This window comes from Trichoderma aggressivum (assembly GCF_033847375.1).
Source record: "Trichoderma aggressivum f. europaeum strain CBS 100526 chromosome Unknown scaffold_033, whole genome shotgun sequence".
Classification (NCBI taxonomy): domain Eukaryota; kingdom Fungi; phylum Ascomycota; class Sordariomycetes; order Hypocreales; family Hypocreaceae; genus Trichoderma; species Trichoderma aggressivum.
The window spans coordinates 9,471-33,149 of NW_026946399.1; the positions used below are offsets into that span (position 1 = coordinate 9,471).

A 23,679-nucleotide genomic window follows, 5' to 3' on the forward strand; every position below is an offset into this window, starting at 1 on the left:
TGTCATTTTGAAGCATACGCTGAAGCTTCAAGCAGTGAGGCGGCTGTAGCAATCTATAGTAAGCTGAAATATTCAACCAGCTAGTGTCTGGCTGTCGATCCGTGTTGCTGGCATTTGTGTTATTATAAAAGGGGACGATTCCTTCAGTCTGTTCACATTTGCTATATCTCATCTTCAGCATAGATTTGAATATTTGTTTAACCTCACCAACCACAACCTCAGCCATGAAGATCTCCATGTTCTTGCCCAGCGTCACCTTGGTGGCTGGAGCTGCACTCAACTCTTTTCCCGGTGCTAACCCTGCCATCGACACTCGTTCTCTAGACGAGATCTATAAAGCTGCCCAGAAAGAGACTGGCGAACTGATTGTGTTATGGGGTGGAGACTGTACGTGCTATGATTGTGCATCTTACACCCAGGTTGGGTAACTAATGCCATTACAGCTCCCGACCAGGCCGCGAGCACTATCCAAGCATTCAACGCCCGATTCCCAAAGATTAAACTGAATTTGCAGGTTGAGCTGTCCAAGTACATTGACAGCCGCATCGACCGGCAGTATCAGAAGAACCAGCATGATGGAGCCGACATTGCCATACTTCAGCAGCTGAATGACTTTGACCGCTGGAATCGCGAAGGCAGACTTTTGCCCTACAAGCCTGCCTCGTGGAACAACATCTACCCTGATGTCAAGGATCCTAACGGTGGATTCCTGTCCATCCTATTCTGTATGTCTTGGAACATAGGAGACCTGATCCGTTATTAGCCGCTGACAAGCCATAGATCAATTTGGCCAGTTCGTATACAACAAGGACAGGCTTCACGCTGCTGACGTGCCCTCTACCTTTGAAGAGCTGCTCCAACCTCGCTGGAAGGACAAGTTAATTCTGGCTTTCCCCAATGACGATGATGCCATCAACTACCTCTTCACCTTGGCCATCAACAAATACGGCTGGCAATGGTTCGAGAAGCTCGTCGCCGACCAACGCGTGCAGTGGAGGCGTGGCACCGGCGTTGTCCTGGAATACCTCAGCAAGGGAAATACCAGCGCAGTGCTCAGCTTCACCACCAACATTGTCGATCAGACCAACCTGGCGGCCAAAGCGCCTTCTGATACGCGCCTTGCTTGGCCTCAGACCGCCGCCATTCTCAGGACGACGCCGAGACCGGAAAGTTCGAAGCTTTTCATGTCGTGGATCATGGACAAGGAGTTCCAGCAATCTCTAGCGAACAGTTCGGTGTTTTACACCACTCGGATGGACATTAACGATACCAAAGGCGATATCTTCCGTGATGCTACGGTGCCACCTACGCAGTACTCCAAATGGATTGTCAATCGTGAGGTTGTTGAGTGGTGGCGCTTCCAATACGAGTCGTTCCTTGGTCCTCCCCAGGGCGTTGATCCCATCTTCATTGGACCTTGAAGCGGTGTATGTAGGAGATTTTATAATTATTTGAGGTCCTGAGGAGGATCGTTGTTTTTTAATTCTTAATATTCGAGACGTTGAGTGTTGATAATATATTCGCATAATCTGCTATAAAGAATTTCCATCATCAATATCCTGTATCAACTCGTTGGCGGAAGACGACGTTAGAGCATCAATCCAGACCATCTCCTGCGTGATATGAATCAAGTTTCCCACCGAGGTATTCGTCATCATCATGATGTGTTTAATCTCATTGATGTACAAGTCTCTCAAGCTACGTTCTTCCATCAACGCACCGGTAATCAATGCCCAGACTTTGATGTCGAAGTAGTCGGGTTCGACGTGGCGTATATTGGCAGCAACGAATTGCACAAGCCGAGCTTGCAATCCAGCTCTCTCAACAGTAAAGAAGCTGAACTTTTCTTTCAAGACAGACATGATGGTGAGACATGTAAGTCGCACTAGCTCTCTAGTGACGAGGTCGCCACGGTTAGCATGGGTCATATAATCGTCGGGTAATCGTGGCATGGATAGCAAAAAATGTAGAGCCGGGCTAATCATGAGAAGCCCATCGACGTCCTTCTTCCAGAAGTTGCTGGATCTACTCTTCTCTTTTATGATTCCGGACATGTGTGACATCTTGGTCAAGGCTTCTCCCGCCGCAACCATGTCAAACTTCTGCGCCAATCGCAAGACTAGGGCTCGTAGCCTCGGAGACGTCGATAGGATATCTCCATTAGGGCTTGGGATCCCAAAGCTTGCGTATAGAGGGAATCGCGGACTGGTGTCGAAGACTATGGCCCCGACCAAGTCGTAGCTGTAGCGCTGCAGTTAGAAAGGCAACTCTCTCTCCTTGGTGGTGATGAGCACTCACAATAGTATCAGTAAAACTATTGGGTAAGCCAAGTCACAGAGCCCTCCACGAGTATTTAGGATGAGGCATAATCCATCCATGTGAACCTTCCAAGTTGCCCAGTCGCAGTGTCTCATCTAGCTACCGTCAGTGGAGGACTTTTTGATCGCAGCAGGAGAGAAGCATACGTTGAGACAAACGTGGCCTAAAACATTCGCCACGATCCCCTGCCCTCTCACCGCGGTTTCGTCATCGAGACGCTGCCGCAGCTGAACAATGGACTGTGAATAGTGCCTCATGACTTCTGGAGTCTTGGATACCGTATTATTTGTGGCCATCCTCTCCCAAAAGCTAGCGTTATTGCCGAGGATAACTTCAAAGGCTCCGGGGTCCATCAATGACACCTCAAACCACGTAGCGCGAAAAGGGATATAGACATCCGTCACTTCGTTAGCTAAGACAGGGGGGGTTAGCAGCTACCCTTTGCAAGACGCAGCCCGTACATTATCTAGGCCCAGATCTTACCAAAGCGGACCAGTTCCAGCATACGCGTGTCGCCTGGCACGGGGAAGCTTCCGAGTGGCGGCAATGACCGGCCGGGCGAGCTGTCATCGGATCCGAGGCGTGCGCGAGTAGCCGGAGGATTCTGTTGTCCCGATTCTTGTGTCCGCCGTTGCTGGTTGCCGCCCCGCATGACAAAGCGGCGGATGTCCGTCATCTGATGGCGAACATCGCCAGGGTGTGACACGTTCACAAAATGGATCTGTCCGTACCTTGAAGACCCGGCGGCGTTTCCACGTCCACGTCCACGTCCACGTCGTGATTCCCTGGCTGTACTCGTATCTCGCCCAGTCCTGGAATCAGAGGCTTTGTCCGCCTCGTCGCGTAAGCTGCCACTTTCGCCTTCGGACGCCATTGCGTGTTGCGGATGTGTAAACGACAAGAAGCCCGCGTTGTCGCGACTGACCCCACGGTGAGAACCTTTTCTTTGCTTATATGCTCTCCTGCATAGAGTCCAGTTATGACAATGTGCATAGCCGTTTGAATAGGGACAGTTTCACCGATCCCGGGCATACTGTCACGGGTGACCTCGTGGGCTAGCCGTAGCGCGGTCACATGTCATCAGAAAACATTCAAGATGAAAGTAAAACAAGCCACCGCTAGGTCATCCTTAAAAATAAGGCATCATCGACTCAACTTCAACTTGGTTCTACTCGATGGCTAGAAGAAGCAGTAATGTATATTCATCTTCTTGTTCCCAGCGAGAGCCAAGTGAGTTATGCAGCTCTACATCACTCGGAGTTAAGACTGAACTCTTGTTTCTCGATTTGCAGGGGTCCAGCCCTAGCGATACTAACAGACAATGCTGTCGAGCCAGCATTGAGTCTTTGCAACTACTATTCGCCCTATCTGGTATGCTCCTAATTGGTGAAGCATACTTTCGAAGAGAGAGACTACAATGCATGATAACGTTACCACTTATCAATTCTAGGTGGCCAATAGTCGCTCAAGCTTCACGTTCTGAAGCCATGGCTTGCCACTGTGTGGAGTTCAATTACGTACCTTTCACCACAGCATCCAATACTACGTAACTTTGTGTCGAGTTGAACGTGTAGTCAACGTTCTTACGGGCTTAGACCCGTGCTAAACTCCGTGTATCTCCCACTGCTTCCAGTACTGCTTATCAATGTTGAGCCTACCCAGCTGATTGCCCCGAAAGTTGTCCATCGTCACCTTCTTCCCGTTGTTTGACCAATTGTTGATTTCGATGGTAAACTTGCCCGACCCAAAATCATCAACTCCCCTGACGTAACCTGCTGCAATTTCGGCAACTAGGTTTGGTTCTCGTTGAAACTCGACGTTGCGGATGCTCAGCCCATAGCTCTGCAGAGGCGAAATCTCCAGCAAACCCGAGCATGGACCTTTGCAAACCACATTAGCAATGGACGCGGCGAGTTGCTTTTTAAAATCGCGCTTCTTTAACTTCTTCGGTGGATCCTTCTCCTTTACGTAGAAAGGCGATGCGCCGATGATGGCGGAGGGCACGTCGTCGTTATGCTTCAAGTATCGCGTATCGACCACCATCCGATTGCGAAGGCTGAAATTGCTCACTTCCCTCGTATCTCAACCCATCTAGACTATTGAATCGTTGTCTATTTTCCACACTGTGAACCTATTGACATCGAATTGACCGTGGTATGCCTTGATGGCATCATCTTTACAGTAGTATAACGCATCGCGCACGGTGGAAGAAGGGTTCAACTGAAGGCCGTCAGTTTGGTAGTACCAGGCTCTGACCTGCTTGTAATCTCAAAGCCTTGCATAAAATTCAATCTGGTCATTTGGGTCCTTCACATCCATCAAGTTACACGGCGGTGCTGTGATCGTGGGCCTAGCTTGTGCCACGTCCGTCTAGGCACAGGCAGCGTGTGCCACCACATGCAAAGACTCGCCTAGGCATCCTTCTTGCCGTGGCAGCTCTCCTTGGGATTGGCTGTGTAGACCTAAAGTTTCCCACAGAGAGGACAACATGACTGGTAGCATAGAGATGCTTGTTCTTTGTGATGTACCCAATCCCACCCTTTCCATAGTATACGCTAGAATTGAAGTGCACCCAGTACGTGTTCTCGTGTAGGCGCATATGATTCTATCCAAGTCTTAGGCTCTGTTCATCGTAACTCTGATGAATAATGATACAGTCTAGTAGAAACGATTAGACTTCATACCCATTAGTATATAGAGTTATTAGTTGGGTGGGAACCGTTTTTGTGTAAGTGTTCAGGGCCACACCTATGTAGCATAATCAATTTTCATGTCTAACCCATTAGCTTCCAAAGATCCAATGCTAGAACGCATACCATCTGAGGGAATGCTCTCTCCCACCCTTGTAAAACATCTACAAACCTCCCCAGTCAAACAGTCGTGCTGAAGTAGCCAAATCCAGCTTATTTCCCCAATATTCCACACCTTCATGCTCATACCCATCTGGCAAATGACCAACTATGTTAAAGTATCTTCGTAGAGCCTCTGTTTTCTGCGCCTTTCCAGAGGCGGTATGTGGGACTTGCTCTCCATCTGGGATGATGCGAAGCAGCGTTGGTAGTTTGTATGAAACAACTCCGGCGCCAGCGAGATCTTCGCGAATGGTCCGAAGGGTGATGTTGCGTGCTTCTTCATCGGCATCCTGCTTGCAAAGCCGAACAAGAGCAGCGGCTAGTCCTCCAGCATGGTGGTCTCGTACCGGAAGAACGTGAGCTTCACATACATATGCAAGGTCCGCTAGACGCTGCTCAAGCTCCAGAACAGATATGGTGTATTCATGGAAGCGCAACCCTAGACGCTCATTGTCAGTTGGGTGGGCTCCGGTAAACCCTTTGAATTGAGGGGGAAACACACAGTCGCATGACATTCTGCCGTCAAAGTAGTAATCTTCACCAATACGGTGAGCGCGATCCCCAGTTTTGTAGAATCCCTCGTCGTTGAAACAAGCACTGGTTGCTTTTTCGTCGTCGAAATAGCTGCAAATAAGAGTGAGAAACGGCTCTTCAAAAGTATTCGGGACAAGTTACAATATACTCACCCAATGAACATGGTAGGACTTTTAACCAGGATCTCTCCACAGTCTCCTTCAGAGAGCTTCACCGTGACGCCTGGAAAAGGTCTTCCAACATAGCCCTGCATAACAATTAAAACGGAAACACAACAAGGATCTTCAGGCCAAAACACGTACCTCGGAAATAGCTGAACCCTCTGGGGTCGCCATAACACCTCCACCCATCTCCGTTATCCCATATCCATTTCTAAGCACTGTGCCAGTCAAATCCGTGAACAGTTGTGCCGTGGAAGGGTTGAGCATAGAACCGCTTGTAAACACAGACTTCAGGCTTCGAGATCCATTAACATACGCCTCGGGATCTTCGGAAGGAAGATGGCAGATGCTATTGTGGTAATACTCCACCAGTCTTCTCAGCAGCGTCGGCGACACGCTCATGTCTGTAATTTTACCTCCGCGTAGGATTTCCCAAAAGTCTGCGGGCTCAGAGTCGGCTTTCATCATGTGTAGGTTTTCGCCATTGAGTACGCTGTCTATGAGCCCCGTGCCTCCTACCCAGTGCACAGGACAGGACGCTAAATACACAACTTCCTGAGGTGGAGGAGCTTCTGTGAAGTGGAACATTTGACGTGGGAGAAAGACGCCTTTTGGCAACCCAGTGGTCCCAGACGTGAAGAGAACAAGACAGCCACTAGTCGGTGAAAATGTCAATTCTTTGTCAATTTCCCAGGTAATTGGGTTCGTATTCGACTCAGGCTGTGCCCTTGACAAGTGTATCAAGTTCAACGTCTGGTTATTCTGGTTTTGTGCCTCGTCTCTGAACTTGACGGCCATATCAAGAGTGTTTGGCTCCGCGAGAATGCATATTGCCTTGGTCTTCTTCAAGAAGAAACTTGCTTCTTCGGCACTGAGTCCGGTGGCTATGATCCATTCGGTTAGCAACCTCCAATAGCTTTTCCATTGGCTCTTTGACGTACATAGTGGTACACACACGCCTCCCAGTGCAACAATAGCCAAAAAGCTCACTATAAAGTAGTATCCGCTAAAAGCAAGAAAAGCTATAGATGAGACATCTTTGCGAAGAAGGCCGTTCTCGTCGAATGAAGACGCCGGGAGCTGCTTTTGGAGTATCCGACGAATGTGGATAACGTCACGGATCATATCATTATAATTAGCATCCACACCGTAGTCATCGTGAAACAGCAAATTTGGCCTCTCAATGGAAAGTTGGCGGAGTCTATTGAATATGGCATCGTTCGGGAATTTCTCGATAACCGCGGCGACGTCGTTGTGAAGTGCCGGTTCTTTGGATGGCCGGCGCCTGAAAATTGCGTAGAGTCCGGATATCGCCATGGACCCAATTCCGCCCAGTGAATAGGCAAGAGAAAACATTTTGTCGTTTAGTAACGGCCAAAGGCTATTGAGAAACCACACGAGCAAGCTGGTTCTAGCTAACCACCAACCCGGAATGCGATGCACCTTAAATACCACAAAGGTTGGTGGCAATAGCAGCAACTAGACCCGACTAACAAGTGACAGCGGCAAGGATTATTAAAAGCGGCATGCTACCCTTGAAAAGACGGCAAACACGACATCGGCGGCCTAAGAACTCCCTTAACAAGAATTGGAATCGTCCAGTGAGGGGCCGTGTTAGCAAGCGACTTTGGTGCTACCAGAAGGGAGAGCAGATGACATAGCTTTAGCTCGATTGATCAAGTTATACCGAGATTGAATCTTTTGGCGGCCTGCATGTCTCAGTCGGCTGCCCAACATCCTGGAACTGCCAAAGCTTTGTGGCCGGTGGCTGCCTGGGGTGAGACCTTTCTAAGACTGCGGCTGAAGGATCCCTGTGAGACACATTGCGCATTGGCACATCTTTGGTAGTAGCTTGGGCGGTAGTGATATCAATGTTTCACTATAGCAGCCTAGATGATGAGCATTTTGTGATGTGTCGTTCAAATCAGTTCATGTGGGTTCATATTAGTTTATGTGATTTGCTAAGGGCTGCTACACACTTATCTTCACCAATGGCGAGGAACTGCCAACTGACATATATAATGCAGCCAGTGATGTAGGATGTACTACATGCGGATAAGCTAAATCTGCATCATGGTTCAGAGACATGGGCATCGTTGTGTCAAATAATACAAGTGTACATCATAATGTCTGTAAGTTACACACATCACCAATGAATAGAAACATTGTAACTGCTTGCAGTTCGTGAATTAAAACCCCACAACTATCGAGTGTTTAATAGTTCGATATAGGCTAAGATGAAACTGAAGTCAGTCTCCCTACATCTCCGCGCTGGTGTGATCCCTCCTACCTGCGGCCTTGTCCGCCTTTGCGGAATCTCGAGCAGCATTTTGTGTGAGAAACCCAGCTGTTATAAAGGCCAGTACGCAAACTAATTCCGGGATCAGTGACAAGAGGACGCGGATTGTAAGAGAGCCTGTCACAGGGTTCAAGGTCTCGTCTTGTGTGACCAGTGAAACGAGGGTGTAAATGACCCGAATGCCACTGAAAACATCCGATATGAGGACAGACCAGAGAAGCTATTGCTGATTTAGTCAACCAGGATATTTGCAAACATGCTCATGAGAGACACTCACCCTAGTTCCTGCAGCGATAGAAGATTTTGACTTTTGGGATTTTGCTGGATGGGCGAGTGCCCATACTGATACAATGGCAACAATCGCCCAGGAGAGAGTCAAAAGTGCGATACCAGCCTTTACCAAAGAATCATCCGTGGAAACATCCGAGGGTTTGACGTTGCTTGAATCCAGATTTGACACGCCAATAGCTAGAATAGCAACGCCGGTGGTAGCAATGCCATGGAACAACAGCACAACAGTCCATTCCACCTTTTTATCCAAAGGGTCGCAGTGATACGTTTTCCTATTCATATATTAGTATACACGCATTATCGTTTTGGAAATGAAATATTACGCTTCTTTGAGGATGCCAAATGCAGCAAGGAGAAGAGGAGATAGGCCAATGCTTGATATAATGCCTGCTGTGGCACTGCCGGAAAGATCCAGAACACCTCCAACAATACGCAAGGTACAGAATATGAGAAGGTAAGCCCATCCAAGCAATCCAGTGCGACCATGTTTGAACAGGATGTACATGTTCGGAATGCTAAGAGCAGCATAGATGGCCAGCTCGGCGGTTGATGTCGCAGTCATTGTGCGTAACTTGTGTTCTTTCCGTCTGAGGGCCTTTGAGGACTTGGTAAGGATATATCGAGTTTGATTGTGGTCGATAATGGACGATGGGTTGGATATTTTCTGTTGGCTTCTATCGTTCCTCGTCGCTAAGAGACTAGAGGGCTTGTTTCTTCTAGTAAGACAATCCTAATCAATGCGAATAAAAATGAGCATTAAAACTAAGTGAGAGACGAAATATTAAAAAGTAGGTGAAATTATATAGAAGGAAAATGAAGACTCACGGTGTGTAAGTCCAACGATGTTATGCGCAAGCAGTGATTTGTTCGCGGCTTAAAGAGAGAGTGAGATGTAAGAGCATGGCGGCAACACCAAACCATCCAGCGTCCAAGCCCTTATATGCCTCCTCGTCTCTCGAGGCCTCCCATCGTTCAACTAACAGTATCTCCATCGTATATTAAAATTTCATCTGCGGGTGTAGAATCAGGTTCAGTTCAAAAGCTCCTTTTTAGACAAGAATGGCGCGGCAACGCAACTCATCAGCGGCAAGCATCCCGAAAAGTGGAACCTAAACGATACCGAGGAACGAGACCGAAGAACGAGCTAATAGGCAGCTAAAGTCAGGAGAGTGGCGGTGCGAGAAGAAGCGATGAGTTGAGAGGGTCTATGGAGAAGTCAAATAGTACAATAGAGATAATCCTAGTTCTAGAGTTGATCCATCATATGCATATATGTAACGCAGCCCGCGCCCAACTATCCAGCTCTTCGTAGTGTAGATGGATGTAGACCAGCCCTGTCTGAAGCCGGCCAAAGGGTGAGGCAACAATAATGAACTTATTGCTGAATACTAATACTAAACCTCGCTTTGTTCTTTGGTATATTCCCAATCAAGTCAACGCCACGACATATTTCATCCACACAAAAACGTCACTTCAAAGTCTCATCGCTGCCCCGGCTGATGTTTGATCATGTTCGCGGAGTATTTGCAGCGGCCACTCCATCAAACCAAGCCATTCGCTACCAAGATTGGCCTTGATGGCCTCAATCTCCTTTTCTGGGCAGTTGCCCACCCACCACAGGCCGTCGAGGGTATATAGCAAAGCAAAATAGTGCGCGAGGATAACCATGGCACGTGGGCTTAGCATGTCGAGCAGGGTGAGGAACCGGTCGTGCAAGATGGTGGGGAAAATCGCAAGTCTTCGACATATCTTCGGATGCTCTTCTCCAGCTTCCTTTGCTGCCGCGACCGACCCGATGTACGCAATCGCGGTTGTGTATGCCTCATAGTCAAGGTCATCCAGAGACGTATCGGCATTTGCAGGCAGTAAGTAAGCAAATTTCGCACGATTCGCGTCCGAATAGATGGTATCTAGATCAACGAAGAGAGAAGCCCCCTTGGCTATGATACTAAGAGACGCATCAGAGTCTTCGCCGATCATGTCTAGGCCGAGCGCAACAACATTTCTGACTCCTCTACACATCTGAAGCCATGCCGTCGGTGGCTTATACGGCATGCCGGGGTGGACCGGCTGCATCCAACGCTCTCTAAGGCTAGCAAAGGCATCAAAAATGAGAATGATGGAAGTGAAGCCGGCCGCATTAGCAGTTTGGTGATCCATAGAGCCAAGTGCCTTGCGGTGGTGCCGCACGGTCGCCTCGAAATATCGTGCCCTGTACGCAAAAAGCTCGGCCTCCGGAATGCCGGCCTGGGAGTTGCCAAAGACCATGTATAAAAGAGAGATGGAGAAGATGGCGGTGAGTAAAGGCTCATAGTCAAGTGCAATCTTGGGGACATCCCGAGACCAAATCTTGAGGTTTTGGGGTTCATAACAGCCTGGGACCGTGAAACAGACTTCGGTCGTCCACAGGTGAAGCAGCCGGAGTTCGAGATAGCGGCGATCGCGGCTTTCTGCCGACATGAGAGGCATCGACTCTTCCGTGTGTACACCGTTGTGGGCAGCGGTTTGGCCTGTTGCTGTCCCTGCCTGGTGTGATACGGAATCGAGGATATTGGTAACATCTGACCTCAGAGACTTGCAGCGGTCTATTCTGTCGTAAAAACAATCTACTTCATGGCGGACACAGCAACCCTGGGCTTCATTGTTAGAGCTTATAACTCACGTAGACAGAATTGGATCGGGGCTTGTACGAACACACTTTGGTTTGGCCTCATCGCACTGTGTTAATACAGAGAATATGGATCAGTTGCTTTCATACAAAAGTTTGAAGCAAGCTGAAGAAGCATCAAGCTACGTTACCTTGACGCGACGAGCTCTGCAGCGAACACAGCCAGTCTTGGATTTGGTGTGATAGAGCCGAGGAGGCATGGCGATGACGTGTGCCCTTATCCCGTGAGACTTTGAGCAACTCTTCACAGCAATCAATCAAAGGTTGCTTTTGTCATTCTTGTGGTATGTATGACCCTTATCCAAGCATCAGAACAGCAATAGAATCCAAGTGCCGGCTTGAAGATGTTTTAAAGCTCTTCAGGAAGAGTTTGTTGCGGTTGAGGCTTGGAAGCAACGGCGCCTTAAATCACGTGGGGCTACGAAGAGGCCGCCCAGAGCATTCTTTGGACGGCAATGACCAAATTCCAGCATTAATTCGTAACAAATAAACCATTGAAAGCAGATGAAATGTCTTGATTACCAATAGCCTCAACTATACTCCGTACATTTTTATTCTTCCCAAAGCTTCATTATGCATAACAATGGGCATCGAACCAAATGGTCACAGTACTCGTTCTTCTACCGCAGTCAACTACATCACCCCGCCTTACATGAAGCATTCATTACAGAGATATTCAGGTCTATGGGCATCAAGTTCTGCATGTCTAACCGCTATACTGAGTGCCTTATTTCTAATAAATCAATATGTTAGTTCGCTTTATAGATAATGCTGGATAAATTCTGCTTATAGAATTCGTACCTTGACTGTTGTCATGAATTTTGCCAACGCCTCTTTCGCCTCAGCACGGTGCAACTTCCAGCTCCAATATTGAAAGTTCTCGTCCAGCACCTTCTCAGGTCTCGGATAATAGGGTTTCCCACGTCCCTTATCCGATAAATTCGACAAAGCTCGCTCCATACCAGCCTTTGACTTGAGCGGCTCAGATTTAGCTATGTAGCTGCTATTCGGCTCAGACTGGCTTTGCTGAGGGAATCGTTGCCCGAGCCACTCGTTGATAGGTGACGGGATGCCCTGTTGCTTATCCGATTCGTCGTCACTTACGACAGACTCTACGTCGTCATCGTCGTCGTCATCATCGGTATTTTTGGACTGCATTGCCATTTGCGAATGGTTAGTGATTGATGGTATTGTTTGTCGTGCGATTGGCTCTGATGTTGTTTTAATGAGTGCGTCGCAAAATAACAGCACCCCAGCAAGCCCAGCTGCTATTGCGGTGGCAACAGAACTTCCAGACTCAAGATTGTCTGGTGCATCGATCCACGGGGAAAACGGAATATTAAGGCCGGGGAAAATGAACATTTCTGAGCCTTGATGAGTTGGAACCCAGTCACACATACTACCAGTCTCGTTAGCTGCCCCAATAAGAAGGCTTTTCTTCCAAGCGTTGGGATAGCAGTGGTCGCTTGATATGGCTCCCTTGTCATCAGCTGAGCAAAACATGAGAATGTTTTTGTTCTCTGCCAATGAAATCGCGTCCTTGAGCTGCTTTATCTCTTGCCCCTCGGCTGAATTTGATTCTATAGTCCAGCTCATTGAGATGATGTCCACACCACACTCTATAGACCACTCTATTGCCTAGGGTACGATTAGAAAGGTTCAAGACGTGAAATGACAGTATCAGGCACCCACCTCTGCAGCTGATCTGGCCGTAAATTGTTGTTTCCCATGACTCGACTCGACACTATCGAGCCGCGCAATGTATAGTCTTACCTTTGGGAACACTTGACATATAAAATATGCCATTTTTGTCCCATGATCATCGGGCGGAACGTAATACTGGCTTATGCATTCTCCTGAATCTGGATAACGGCAAAAGGACTTGCCGAGAGCAATTCGTCCCTTGAACATATTCAATGTGGCGTCAATACCACTATCGATGACCGCAATCTTGATTTCCGGCAGGTTATCGCCTTTTATGTTCCGCAAAAATATCGCAAAGTTTTTCATGTATGCCATCCATTCATTATCGTTCCTGAAAAGTTAGTAAGTTTTCTATCTCACCAACGCTCGCTTGGGATTAATACCTTTCGATAATAGGTTGTGCATCTCGAAACCCGGCCGCTACAGGATTAGTCTCATCCTCCCGAATGGTTTCGACCGTAATATTCCCATAGCCCTGTGCTGGACCTTCGGCTGTTTTACAGAGATTGCAGTCAATCTCCCTTCAATTTTCGCCTTGAATTGTTGGACATAATCTATCGGATCTTCAAGTCCCTAAATGAACTTCAGCAGGGCTCTAAATCGGGACCATTCATTGGGCCTCACCAATCTATAATAGAGCCGTATTTTTTCAAGCTTGATTTCAATCACAAAAGAAGTATTAGCACTCATCATATTGAAGACTTCTCTACAACGTCGTCGATTCTGGCCTTGGCTATGCGGTGAAGGACGCATCCCTCAGTCGATTGTTTTTGTTGATCCACGTTGATAATACCCGCATACTTGGCCGCAAAAGCCTTTGAGTCCTTTGACTTGCGCGTTGTGTCGCCTATTGTTGTTAAAAACTTTATTGTCCGGGATTCATCCAACATTTGTTGAAATCTGTCGATTTTTGAAGACCGGGTTCTGTTCCTTCGTCCTTTTCGCGTACTTCGGTATCCTCTTGCGTTTCTTCTTCTTCCTTGTTACCGACCATCTTGTTTGTAATATTGTTCATACAATTTTCATCAGTGTTAGGTTTCGAGAATGAATGATTCTTCCAAACATAAAAAGGAGCCGAGTTCTGGTGCCTGACAACTGTGTCGGATATCAGAGCTACACCAGCCTATAGACTCGAATTGGACTCTCTTGGGCCTCTCTAGACTATTCTCCTGGTTACTCACATCCTCTGTCCTATATGCAATGGTCGCCCTCTAACTGTTTGTCCAGTATGAGAGACATCCATCTTCAAATATTGGGCATCGGGTGCTTGCATTTTCGTATAGGCAATGTAACATATCTTGTATAGGATCGGTGAGGCGACGAGGGATCAGATTCGGCTACGTGGTCACTGCCTCAAAACTCCATCCGCATAGCTACCTACCCCCACTGTCAGGAATGGTGGCACACTAGGAAGAGTGAAAGGGTCAAGGATGAGGACTGCACGGTCACTATCACGGACCACACAGCTAGGGATACACAAAGGACTGTATTTGTCTCTGATCTCTTTAGAAACTGTTGAGTTGTCACATGGATCTGTGTGACCACTCTCTTTGATCAAGCCCTTTTTCTGTTTGCTGCTGTTTGCAGCTAGTTTTTCCCTTCTCCATAGATCGTCAGCATAGCAGAACACAGAGTTTTGCACCTTTTTAGCTTGTCAGAAACAAAGGGCACAGGGCTCCTTCTCTTTATACTTGTTCAGTCCCCCGGCCAGCTAGCTTGCTAGCTGGGAGCTCAGACGCCTTTATCCGGGTCCAGCGGGGAAGATTTCTTCCTTTGTTGCTTGGCCTCTGACACCCACCTTCATCACGGGCTCCTACATATATGTAGCACCTCCTCAGTATCAGAAACGACTTTTAGGAAGCGAGATAGAATAGGCCACCACTCTATGTTCTATGACTCGACAAACCATCTTCGTCTCATCATCAGAGTTGCCAGCTATACCACTTGCCGCAAAATGCCTGACATAGTGTTTGTAAGTGGAATCGGGAGTCGTTCACAGTGTATAGACGAGCGCTCTGGTCTGCGAAGATTTGTAGCATCTAGGTTCCCAGGGCATTTGGTTCACTTCTTTGATCTACTTGGTGCTGAAGACACACATATGACAAATGACCAAGTGATTGGTTTGAAAGCTCGTGAGCTTCTTGCTTTCCTGCTTGGTATTCGATCATCTCAAGGCCAGAATGTGTCTGCCAACGAGACTGCATCAGCCACTGGAATGGTATGATATCATTACTCCCGAACGAATGTTACAGATAGCTAATTTGATCAGAGTGATGGGCAAAAGAAACAAGAGCCAATGGTACTGTTGGGCCATGATATCGGCGGTCTGCTTATCAAGGCTGCTTTGATTAGTGCTCAACATCACTATGAATACCGAACTTTGGCAAAGAACCTTTTGATTGTGAGTTCCGTCTTCATTCGCATAATTCTTCATTTTACCTCTATGGCCATATCTAGCCACTTACTTGCGTGTGCAATCATCCATAATAACGCGGCTATATTCACGGAGCTTTACAAAGTATAAGTGTCAAGCATTAACAGAGAAATTAGGTGTTCTTCAATACTCCTCATCGAATCCATAGTCGGAGCATCTGGGAAAAATTCCAGTTCCAGGTGATCGGGACAGGAGACTGGAGTGAACAGAAATCTAGGATGATGCAGTGTTTCTACATGGCATCCCAACGACTAGAATATGAATTTGCCACGGTATTTTTCAGAACCGCTATCGTCAACGTATATGAGAGCGGCAATATGGTAAGCTTCACGGGACAACTGATCATAATAGAATCACAATACTTTTGATTATGCCATGAGATTGAGACCTATTTACTAAATATTTATAGTATGACGAAATTATGGAAACGGGGTTAGCAAAGGAGACTCAAATCTCATTCCCTCTCGAATCGACGGGTCTACGCACATTTGAGCAAATTGTTATTTATCCTTGTTCTGGCTTGTGGTCGCACGTCGATGCATGGTTAGAAGAATTATCTTATGTGACGGTAGAAGGTGCAGTAGTATCCTATTTACCTCCTTTAGTACATTAAGTAACCCTCTTCTTCAAGTTCACCAAAATGAGAGATTCCTTGATAAGCTCTGCACAGACAGTATGCCGAATTTTCTGAGCTTCGCACCACGATATCCTAGCCATGGATCATTTAGGGCCTACCTGGAAAATTCTTCAGATTTCCAGAACTGGGTAAATTCCAATGAATGCGCCTACCTCTTTCTTCATGGGCCCCCGGGATACGGGTCTACAGAATCAGCCGTCGAAGTCTTGACTTATATCAGTGAAAGAAGCCTGGAAAAGTTACCAGTTGTGCTTAATTTCTTCTTCGATGGGAAAGATGCCCGCTGCTCTACCAATGACAGCCTTGTTCGCTCTTTATTGATCCAACTTCTTATCAATTCACCAATTGCCATGAGGGTGATTCAAGGAGAGTTTGATTTGAGCGACGACATCAGCTCCCTTGGGACAAAATTCCTCTGGAATATTCTGGCTGTTCTTCTATCTCATTCAAACATGGATCCAATTGTCTGTGTTATTGCGGAAGAGAATGGGGGCGCCGAATGGACTTACAGCCTGTCTCATATAAATAAGGTAATCAAGTCGTGCGAATCTTCTCGCAGCGCTTGCAAGTTTTTTATAACGACTTCAAGTGATTCGGTAACGGATCTTGGAAAAGAAGCTGTGAATATTTCACTAGAAAACGAGGCTATACAAAAAGGTGTCAGAGATTTTTACACTGGTCAAATCAGTAAAATCATGAAAACGCGTCCCGTTCTCCAACAAGCGCTTCTATCCGCAAACACTGCGAATTCTTTTGGTGTTCATATATCGGATGTTTCGATCAAACTATCCGCGTTAGGATCACTCAAAACCGGGCATACCAAGAAGGAAGCGCGATATTGGTTCGAAAATGTAAAGCTTCCTCATCTGGAATTTTTGGACATTCTTATGGCTTCACTGACTCCGCAAAGCCTTTCTATCCTCGGATGGATGGCCGTCGCGAGTAGGCCACTCTCGGTCACTGAAATCTCGGTTGCCGTTTCATTGCTGGACGATGATCAATCACTTGCCGATATTGAAGACTGCCAGTCTTGGTCTATATACACAGAGATACAGGAGAATTTGGACCAACTTGTCTGTATAGTGGACCAAGAAGTGCGCTTTTGTCACCAGACATTGCATGATTACTTGATCGGGTCAGAAAAGTACCGATTGACTAATGATCAGATAGCGCAAAGGCTTCTAAACTATCTTATCCTTGTGGCAGACCAGCTACAGAATTTGTCTGCAAATGCAATCAGAGACAACAAATTGAGTGCTCTTCCAAATGCTCTTGGCCTGGTTGAGTATGCGGCGTTATACTGGCCAAGCCATTACCACGCATCGTCACGTTCCGATAGTCTCATACAACTGGTAGACAGCGTGTTAAAGAACGAGAGACTTCATCGCGTCCTTTCAGGCACCATTCTACCTCTCTTCAAGAAACCTGTACCAACCAATCTCGAAATGGAACAAGGTGTGGTCCTGGCTAGCTACTTCGGCATAGCTGAGATTATTGAGCATTGCTTAAAGAGCAGTCATGATGTCCCCAGAGATAACAACATATTAGTCACTGCTTTGGTCTCTGCCGCGAGAGAAGGTCATCAGAATGTGGTCAAGACATTGTTGGATCAAGGCATCAATTCGAACGAAGCAATTCTAGCATGTTGCGAAGAAGGTCATTGCGATATCCTTCGAGATATCCTCAGCCGCATCGATGAGAATGAGGAAATCATGGATACTTTGAATGATTCCCTCCTCCAAGCTTCAAAGAGGGGGCATTTGAATGTCGTTCAGGAGTTGCTTAACCGCAATATATCACTGAACAAAAAAGATTCAATTACAGGCTCCAATGCTATCCAAATGGCTGCTCAGTTTGGTCACTCAGATATAGTTGACCTGCTCATCAAGTCCAAAGGTAATAATGCAGCAAATTTGACCGCTTATAACCAGGACTATTACAATCCATTGCAACTAGCTGCTGCGGGTGGATACATACACATTGTTCGGGCGTTAATTTCTACTGGGCAAGTAAGCCTGACGGACTTTCATCAGCAGAAGAATCTCCCCCCGATCTACCTCGCGACCAAGTATGGCCATTTTGATGTTGTCAAGGCTCTTGTCAACTCAGACTTCAATATTCATTTGCCAATGGACAACAGACGCACAGTCTTACACGTTGCAGCAGAACGTGGCTGGGAGAAGCTTATAGCCTGGTTCTTGGGTTACATCAGACAATCGGAACAAGATGACAAAACCAATGACGCCACATATGGCGATGAAGAAAACGACTCAATTAGTATAACTGGTGATGATGTAAAAGCGGCAGAAAGAACCCAATTGCTTCTTAGGGCAAAGGACAATGACAGCTACACAGCCCTTCATCTTGCAGCAAAATTTGGACATCTCGACGTCGTCGAACTCATAACTGATGCGGGAAATGCATCGGCAGTTGTCAACGCCACTGGTCCCAAAGCCTATCGGCCGCTCCATTTTGCTTCCGAGTCCGGATATGGAGATATTGTTCGTCACCTCGTCAAGAACCAAGCAAGCATTGGAAATGCCACAGACGAAAGTAATACTGCGCTTCATCTTGCAGCACATGAGGGCCGTACCCACGCCGCCAGGGTTCTCCTTCAGTATATTCTACGAGCTGCCAATGTTTCAGAACTACTATGGGGGGAGAATGCAAGTCGTCTTACGGCTTTGTCCCTTGCCGCCCAGCATGGGTACCTACATATAGTTCGGGATATTGTTTCGACTTGGACTTCCCAGAAATGGTCAACCACTCCTGCCAGGCAGAAAGACCCAAACGTTCTTTTTGAAGCAGTAAGAGAAGGACACTATCGTGTCGTGAATTACTTATTGGAAAACGGCTGGCATCCAAACCAAGTAAACTCAGCGGGGGCTACGCCACTACAAGTGGCAATCGAATCAAATGACAATTCAAAGGTCGTTGCGGCACTCATAGAGGGAGGAGCAAGTACCGAGTTCCCCGGCGGTTCGAGGAAGACTCCTCTATATATGGCCGTCGAGAAAGGCAGATTTCAAAGCGTCCAGGCGATTCTGGCAACGGGCAAGAATGAATTAAGTGTTTTATGCGGTGATTCGCAATGGTCTGCACTGCATGAGGCAAACGACAAACCAGACCTGATGAAGCTACTCCTAGAAAGCCATGCTGACCCAAATGTGTTGAATGGTTTCGGATCAACCGCCCTCACTCTTGCAAGCGAGATAGGCAATCTAAAATCGGTCGAGTTGCTTCTCAACTACGGGGCAAAACCTGACATTGCGAGTAAGAACGGCTCTACTGCCTTACATCGGGCCGCCATGGGTGGACATTTGGACATTGTTAAAATCCTTGTGCAAAAAGGTGTCGATATCAACCATGCTCAAGCGGGCGGACCAACACCCCTCTACTGGGCTTGTTGCTCAGAGGAAAGCACCAAATATCTTTTAGAACACGGAGCGGACCCCAACAACACTGGGGGATACTACCATTCATGCATTCAATTCGCAGCAGTCAAGGGATGCCCAAACGTTATGAAACTTCTTATTGACAAGATGGCTGATGCAAATGCCATTGGTGGAAGACACGGCTCGCCATTGAACGCCGCGGTTGCAGGTCATAACATTCCCAATGTGAAGTTGCTCCTAGAAAATGGTGCAGATCCAAACAAGTTGGATCACCTAGGCTTGTCTGCCTTCCATCGCATGAGTACTTCGCTTTTAGGAGGAAATCAAGATGATATAGGAGAATATCTTGACCTGTTCCAGGACCATGAGGGATCGATTGAGGTGAAGAATGGAGAAGGGTTGACTCCCTTATTATATGCAGCAAGACATTCAAATGCTGAAGCAATGAAAGCTCTTCAGATAAGGGGCGCTGATCTGTTTGCGGTCGATAGGCGGCAGCGGAGTTGTCTGTATTGGGCTACTTATAGTGACGGTTTAGAATGCCTTTGCATCATGCTGAACTGGCTTGAGGATTGCGAGGCAGAAAGGAAAATCGACATGATAGGCAAGGCAATCCATGGCGCCATCATCAACGATCACGGCGCTGCTTTCGAAAAGCTTCATCGTGCCGTTCTCGAAAACCCTATCAGCAAAGACATTGTCAATACAACGGATTGTAATGGTTGGACACCACTGGCTACGGCAATTGAGTATGGACGACATGACATGGAAAAGGTCCTACGAAGCATGGGGGCACACGAGACCCTAGAGTCACAACTAGAACCCACAGAGTGGAATGAGCATGATAAATCAGCAAGGCTAAGAGTGCAGAAGCTTGAGTGCTTTGCAGAAGGTATGTTTACTGCTTCTCCGTTGCATGTTTTTCCCCCTTCTTTTTTACATTGTTTTTCAAGTCTCATTACTATACCTTTTTGTTCTGCTTTCTGAGCCTTCCGGTATCATGTATCGACTAATCATCTACCTGCAGGGCATTTATCGGCCGAGCAGATGAAGAGCGATAATATCAAGCCCCCGATCTCTATTGTGCGTGCAAATCGATGTGCGCCTAAGACTGAAAGAGGCATTTATTATTTTGAAATCCTCATTGCCCATACTGGGCTCGATGAGTAAGTCTCTCTTCGTTCATACCTGGCGCTTTAACAGCTTTGTATTGTTGTCGACGGTGGCTAAAAGCATACATGTGTGTAGGTGCGTCGGTGTCGGTTTTGCCACAGACGAGACAGCATCGGAATACAATGCTCTAGGATGGAAACCAGGATCCTGGGGCTTTCATGGTGACGATGGCCATGTATATGAATCTCACGGCCCAAGCCTTTGGAGGCCATATGCGGAACCTTATTCATCAGGAAGTACCATCGGCTGCGGCGTGGACTTCAACAAGCGCTCGATTTTCTTTACCGTCGATGGTGAATTCAAAGGTATGCAAGTTTTATCCCAATCTTGGGCCACCTCTTAGCAAAATAGGTAGTATGGATGCTAATTAGTTTGCTATCTTATGTCCATGTCATTCAGGTTCTGCATTTCGGGGCCCCAAGATTAAAGGCCAACTTTACCCAGCTATATTCCTTCATCCAGGAAATCCCTCTGCTAAGATAGTCGCAAATTTCGGCCATCAGGAGTTCAAATACTTTGTAGCCCCTCCCCTTGAATTATGGGAGTATGGAATTCAAGATAATGTGGACTCTAACGACGAGGATCCGGGCTACGAGAGCTCTGTGTTGAGCGATGACTCGTAGGTAGTTCAGCTATGATCTTTTTCTGAACTTGTTTTTTTCAATTGGACTACCTATTCACATAGAAAAGTAAGCTACCCAAGTTGGATAGCCTCGCCAATTCATTTCTGAACTTGTCGTTTGACAACTGGGTAGTATCACCATTAGGTGCTAGGTATAGTAGGTACTATAGACACAGGCAATTTAGATGCATCATCCCCCCTATCTCTATCTACGCTGCATTCACTCATCCTCTACCAGTTGATTACCTGTCTTATAATGAAAAGTTGTACTCTTGTCAAATACCACTCATGTAAACTACATTCACAGTTGTTTCACACTCCATAAACTGCGTTTGTAGCCTCGGTAGCCACCACGCAGTCACGCCAGCCGGCAAACGGCCGCACAGGTTAATCCAGCCGCCGTGCAAAGGGACCTGCCTCCAAAGCTCAGATCAGGCACTTTCTTCCCTCTACTGCCACTGCCACTGCCACTGCCGCTTCCAACTTCTTCTTGTCAACTTCATCACCCTCCAAATGCCCTCAAGATGCAGAATTTCCGGTGAGTCATCCAGCAAAACCATTGCCTCAACCCCCCCTGGATACAGCTGCTCAGCTCCTCCTCTTCCATCATTCCATCTCCTGTTATTCTCTTCAAGGTGGTGAAAGTCGCACGCCCAGCTGCTACCTAAAGAGACACCGTTTGCTAACTCGCTTCCTTCATAGTGACACTTTCGTTCGTTGCCTTCTCGATCCCCAGCCGTCATGCAGCCAATCCACTGACCCTTTGCCGTTGCACTTCTCCGGACCTCAGTCTGAGGATACAATCACTATCCTCCGGGCTGATTACGAAAGCCTCGTCAGAACCGCTCAGAATCACGGTACGTAGCCTCATCCCTTCCAGAAGCTATCTGTAATGGCATTTGCTGATTATTCTAATCTACTTCGACAGCCGAACTCTGCCGCTGCCTTCTCAATGCCCGGATTGACGATGCTAGAGTCGTCCAGGTCAGTCATCCCATCATAATCTCTATCCACTCACTACTCCAACTCCATCTCCAGGCTCTCAGCGCGTGCATAAACTCGCAGTCAACCCAATGCCCAAGCATCACCCCAAAGAAGCATGTGTACAACGCAAATGCCTCGAGCTTCGAGCCCGCCTCCCCCGACTTCGATACGCGCTCATTCACGACATCGACCAGCTCCTTGGTCGCCCACGCCGCCCAACACGGCATCTACCCTTTTCCGCCACCTCAATCTCTCCGAGGCAGTTGGTCCAGAAGCGACATTGCCAGCAACGTGACGTACGACTCCTTCGAGACGTCCAGCGTAGGGTTGGACGATAACTATGACGACAATGAGGAAGCCAGTGATGTGTTTGATCACACATCCATCAGCCTCAGCCTCCCCCAAGAACCATCATTTCGGTCAGTTCAACTGCTCAACATCCCCGAGGATGCAACGTACGCCGACATCACCGCCGTAGTTCGAGGCGGCATTCTGTTTGAGGTCTCCTTGATGCGTCGTTCTTCAACTGCAGTCATCACTTTTGCAGAGACGGCAGCCGCCGAGGCCTACTACACCCACGTACGCAACAACTACCTGTACATCAAAAACAGAAAAGTGAGCAAACCTTCGCAAGACACCAAGCTTCCATTCCTCTCTAACCTAAATCCCCAGATCGATATCCGCTGGTCAGATCGCTTCCAAGTTCTCCACGACCACTTCGCCAAGCGCATTGCAAACGGCGCAACCCGCAACCTCATCATGCGCAACAGCAACGGCGGCCATTCAGAGGCCTCCATCCGCCACGATCTCGACCACATCCACGGTCTCGAAATCGTTTCCATCACCTTCTACAAGGGCACGTGCCACATCAGCACCAATTCCGTCCCAAGCGCCATGTACGCGCGAACCTGCATGATGAGCCGCCTGTGAGCAATCTCCTCCCCCTTGCCTTGCAAACATTCATCCTAACCAACTTTCCGTTCTACTTGCAGCAAGTACAAGAGCTCCCGCCTCGAGTGGGATGCTGACGAGTGTGGCCAGCCGTTGGGCCAAGTGCCCCTTATACCTCGTCTAAAGCCACCGTCTCGCGCCGTCCCAGTGCGTCGATCCGTCTCTTCGGGTAACCGCTTCCAGATCCTCGCCGATGGAGAATGAGGCAAGCTACATTTACATGGTGTTTCATTGATACTAGTGCAAAATTGCATTACCGGCGAAGTTTAGGGGGCAGTGGGTTTTATTTGGTAGCGGCTTCTACTGAGGAGGAGGTCAAAAGTCCTTGATATCACTGTCCAGTTTTGGTGGCTCTAAAGAAGCGCTCAAGAAGCATCAAGATAGATTAATAATTCAGTGACGCTTTCCAATCCCAACAATGAGCTGTTTGCATTTCTATGCAAAGGGTGAAGACGCTATTTCTGTACACAAGCATCTCAAGATGACACTCGAGACGCTTAGGGCTTTCAATATCGATATCCTCGCTGCGCTGAGCTCCAAGGCTACACAGGCATGAGCCGCCCCCTAAGTGGCCAAAACTCTCACACAAGATTCCAACAAGCAGAGTACCAAAAATAGACTATAAAGCCGGTTCGCCTTGCTTCGCCGTCATTAC

General features: G+C 47.6%; 7 protein-coding genes across 7 annotated transcripts; 2 read left to right on the top strand and 5 right to left on the bottom strand.

The window, feature by feature from the left end:
- Positions 1-224: 224 nt before the first annotated feature.
- On the top strand, positions 225-1,421 carry Triagg1_7435 (uncharacterized protein; the record flags this gene model as incomplete). The annotated part of the gene is made up of 3 exons (XM_062902170.1): positions 225-387; positions 444-725; positions 781-1,421. 3 exons carry the CDS (start codon positions 225-227, stop codon positions 1,419-1,421), a joined length of 1,086 nt encoding a protein of 361 aa, XP_062753492.1.
- Positions 1,422-1,532: 111 nt separating this feature from the next.
- Triagg1_7436 (uncharacterized protein) lies at positions 1,533-3,193 on the bottom strand (the record flags this gene model as incomplete). The annotated part of the gene is made up of 4 exons (XM_062902171.1): positions 1,533-2,241; positions 2,299-2,414; positions 2,466-2,731; positions 2,803-3,193. 4 exons carry the CDS (start codon positions 3,191-3,193, stop codon positions 1,533-1,535), a joined length of 1,482 nt encoding a protein of 493 aa, XP_062753493.1.
- Positions 3,194-3,921: 728 nt separating this feature from the next.
- Positions 3,922-4,362, bottom strand: Triagg1_7437 (uncharacterized protein; the record flags this gene model as incomplete). Its single annotated transcript, XM_062902172.1, has 1 exon — positions 3,922-4,362. The coding sequence occupies one exon, from the start codon at positions 4,360-4,362 to the stop codon at positions 3,922-3,924; it is 441 nt and encodes a 146-aa protein (XP_062753494.1).
- Positions 4,363-5,173: 811 nt separating this feature from the next.
- Positions 5,174-7,222, bottom strand: Triagg1_7438 (uncharacterized protein; the record flags this gene model as incomplete). Its single annotated transcript, XM_062902174.1, has 4 exons — positions 5,174-5,795; positions 5,858-5,952; positions 6,008-6,750; positions 6,808-7,222. The coding sequence occupies 4 exons, from the start codon at positions 7,220-7,222 to the stop codon at positions 5,174-5,176; spliced, it is 1,875 nt and encodes a 624-aa protein (XP_062753495.1).
- A 902-nt stretch (positions 7,223-8,124) lies between these two features.
- Positions 8,125-9,018, bottom strand: Triagg1_7439 (uncharacterized protein; the record flags this gene model as incomplete). The annotated part of the gene is made up of 3 exons (XM_062902175.1): positions 8,125-8,385; positions 8,443-8,728; positions 8,780-9,018. 3 exons carry the CDS (start codon positions 9,016-9,018, stop codon positions 8,125-8,127), a joined length of 786 nt encoding a protein of 261 aa, XP_062753496.1.
- A 911-nt stretch (positions 9,019-9,929) lies between these two features.
- Triagg1_7440 (uncharacterized protein) lies at positions 9,930-13,822 on the bottom strand (the record flags this gene model as incomplete). The annotated part of the gene is made up of 7 exons (XM_062902176.1): positions 9,930-11,046; positions 11,119-11,174; positions 11,926-12,762; positions 12,817-13,159; positions 13,212-13,320; positions 13,622-13,675; positions 13,747-13,822. 7 exons carry the CDS (start codon positions 13,820-13,822, stop codon positions 9,930-9,932), a joined length of 2,592 nt encoding a protein of 863 aa, XP_062753497.1.
- A 1,104-nt stretch (positions 13,823-14,926) lies between these two features.
- Triagg1_7441 (uncharacterized protein) lies at positions 14,927-23,228 on the top strand (the record flags this gene model as incomplete). Its single annotated transcript, XM_062902177.1, has 12 exons — positions 14,927-15,046; positions 15,098-15,229; positions 15,379-15,582; positions 15,672-15,805; positions 15,868-20,186; positions 20,322-20,460; positions 20,543-20,772; positions 20,930-21,086; positions 21,792-21,946; positions 22,018-22,073; positions 22,128-22,999; positions 23,066-23,228. 12 exons carry the CDS (start codon positions 14,927-14,929, stop codon positions 23,226-23,228), a joined length of 6,681 nt encoding a protein of 2,226 aa, XP_062753498.1.
- Positions 23,229-23,679: the final 451 nt, after the last annotated feature.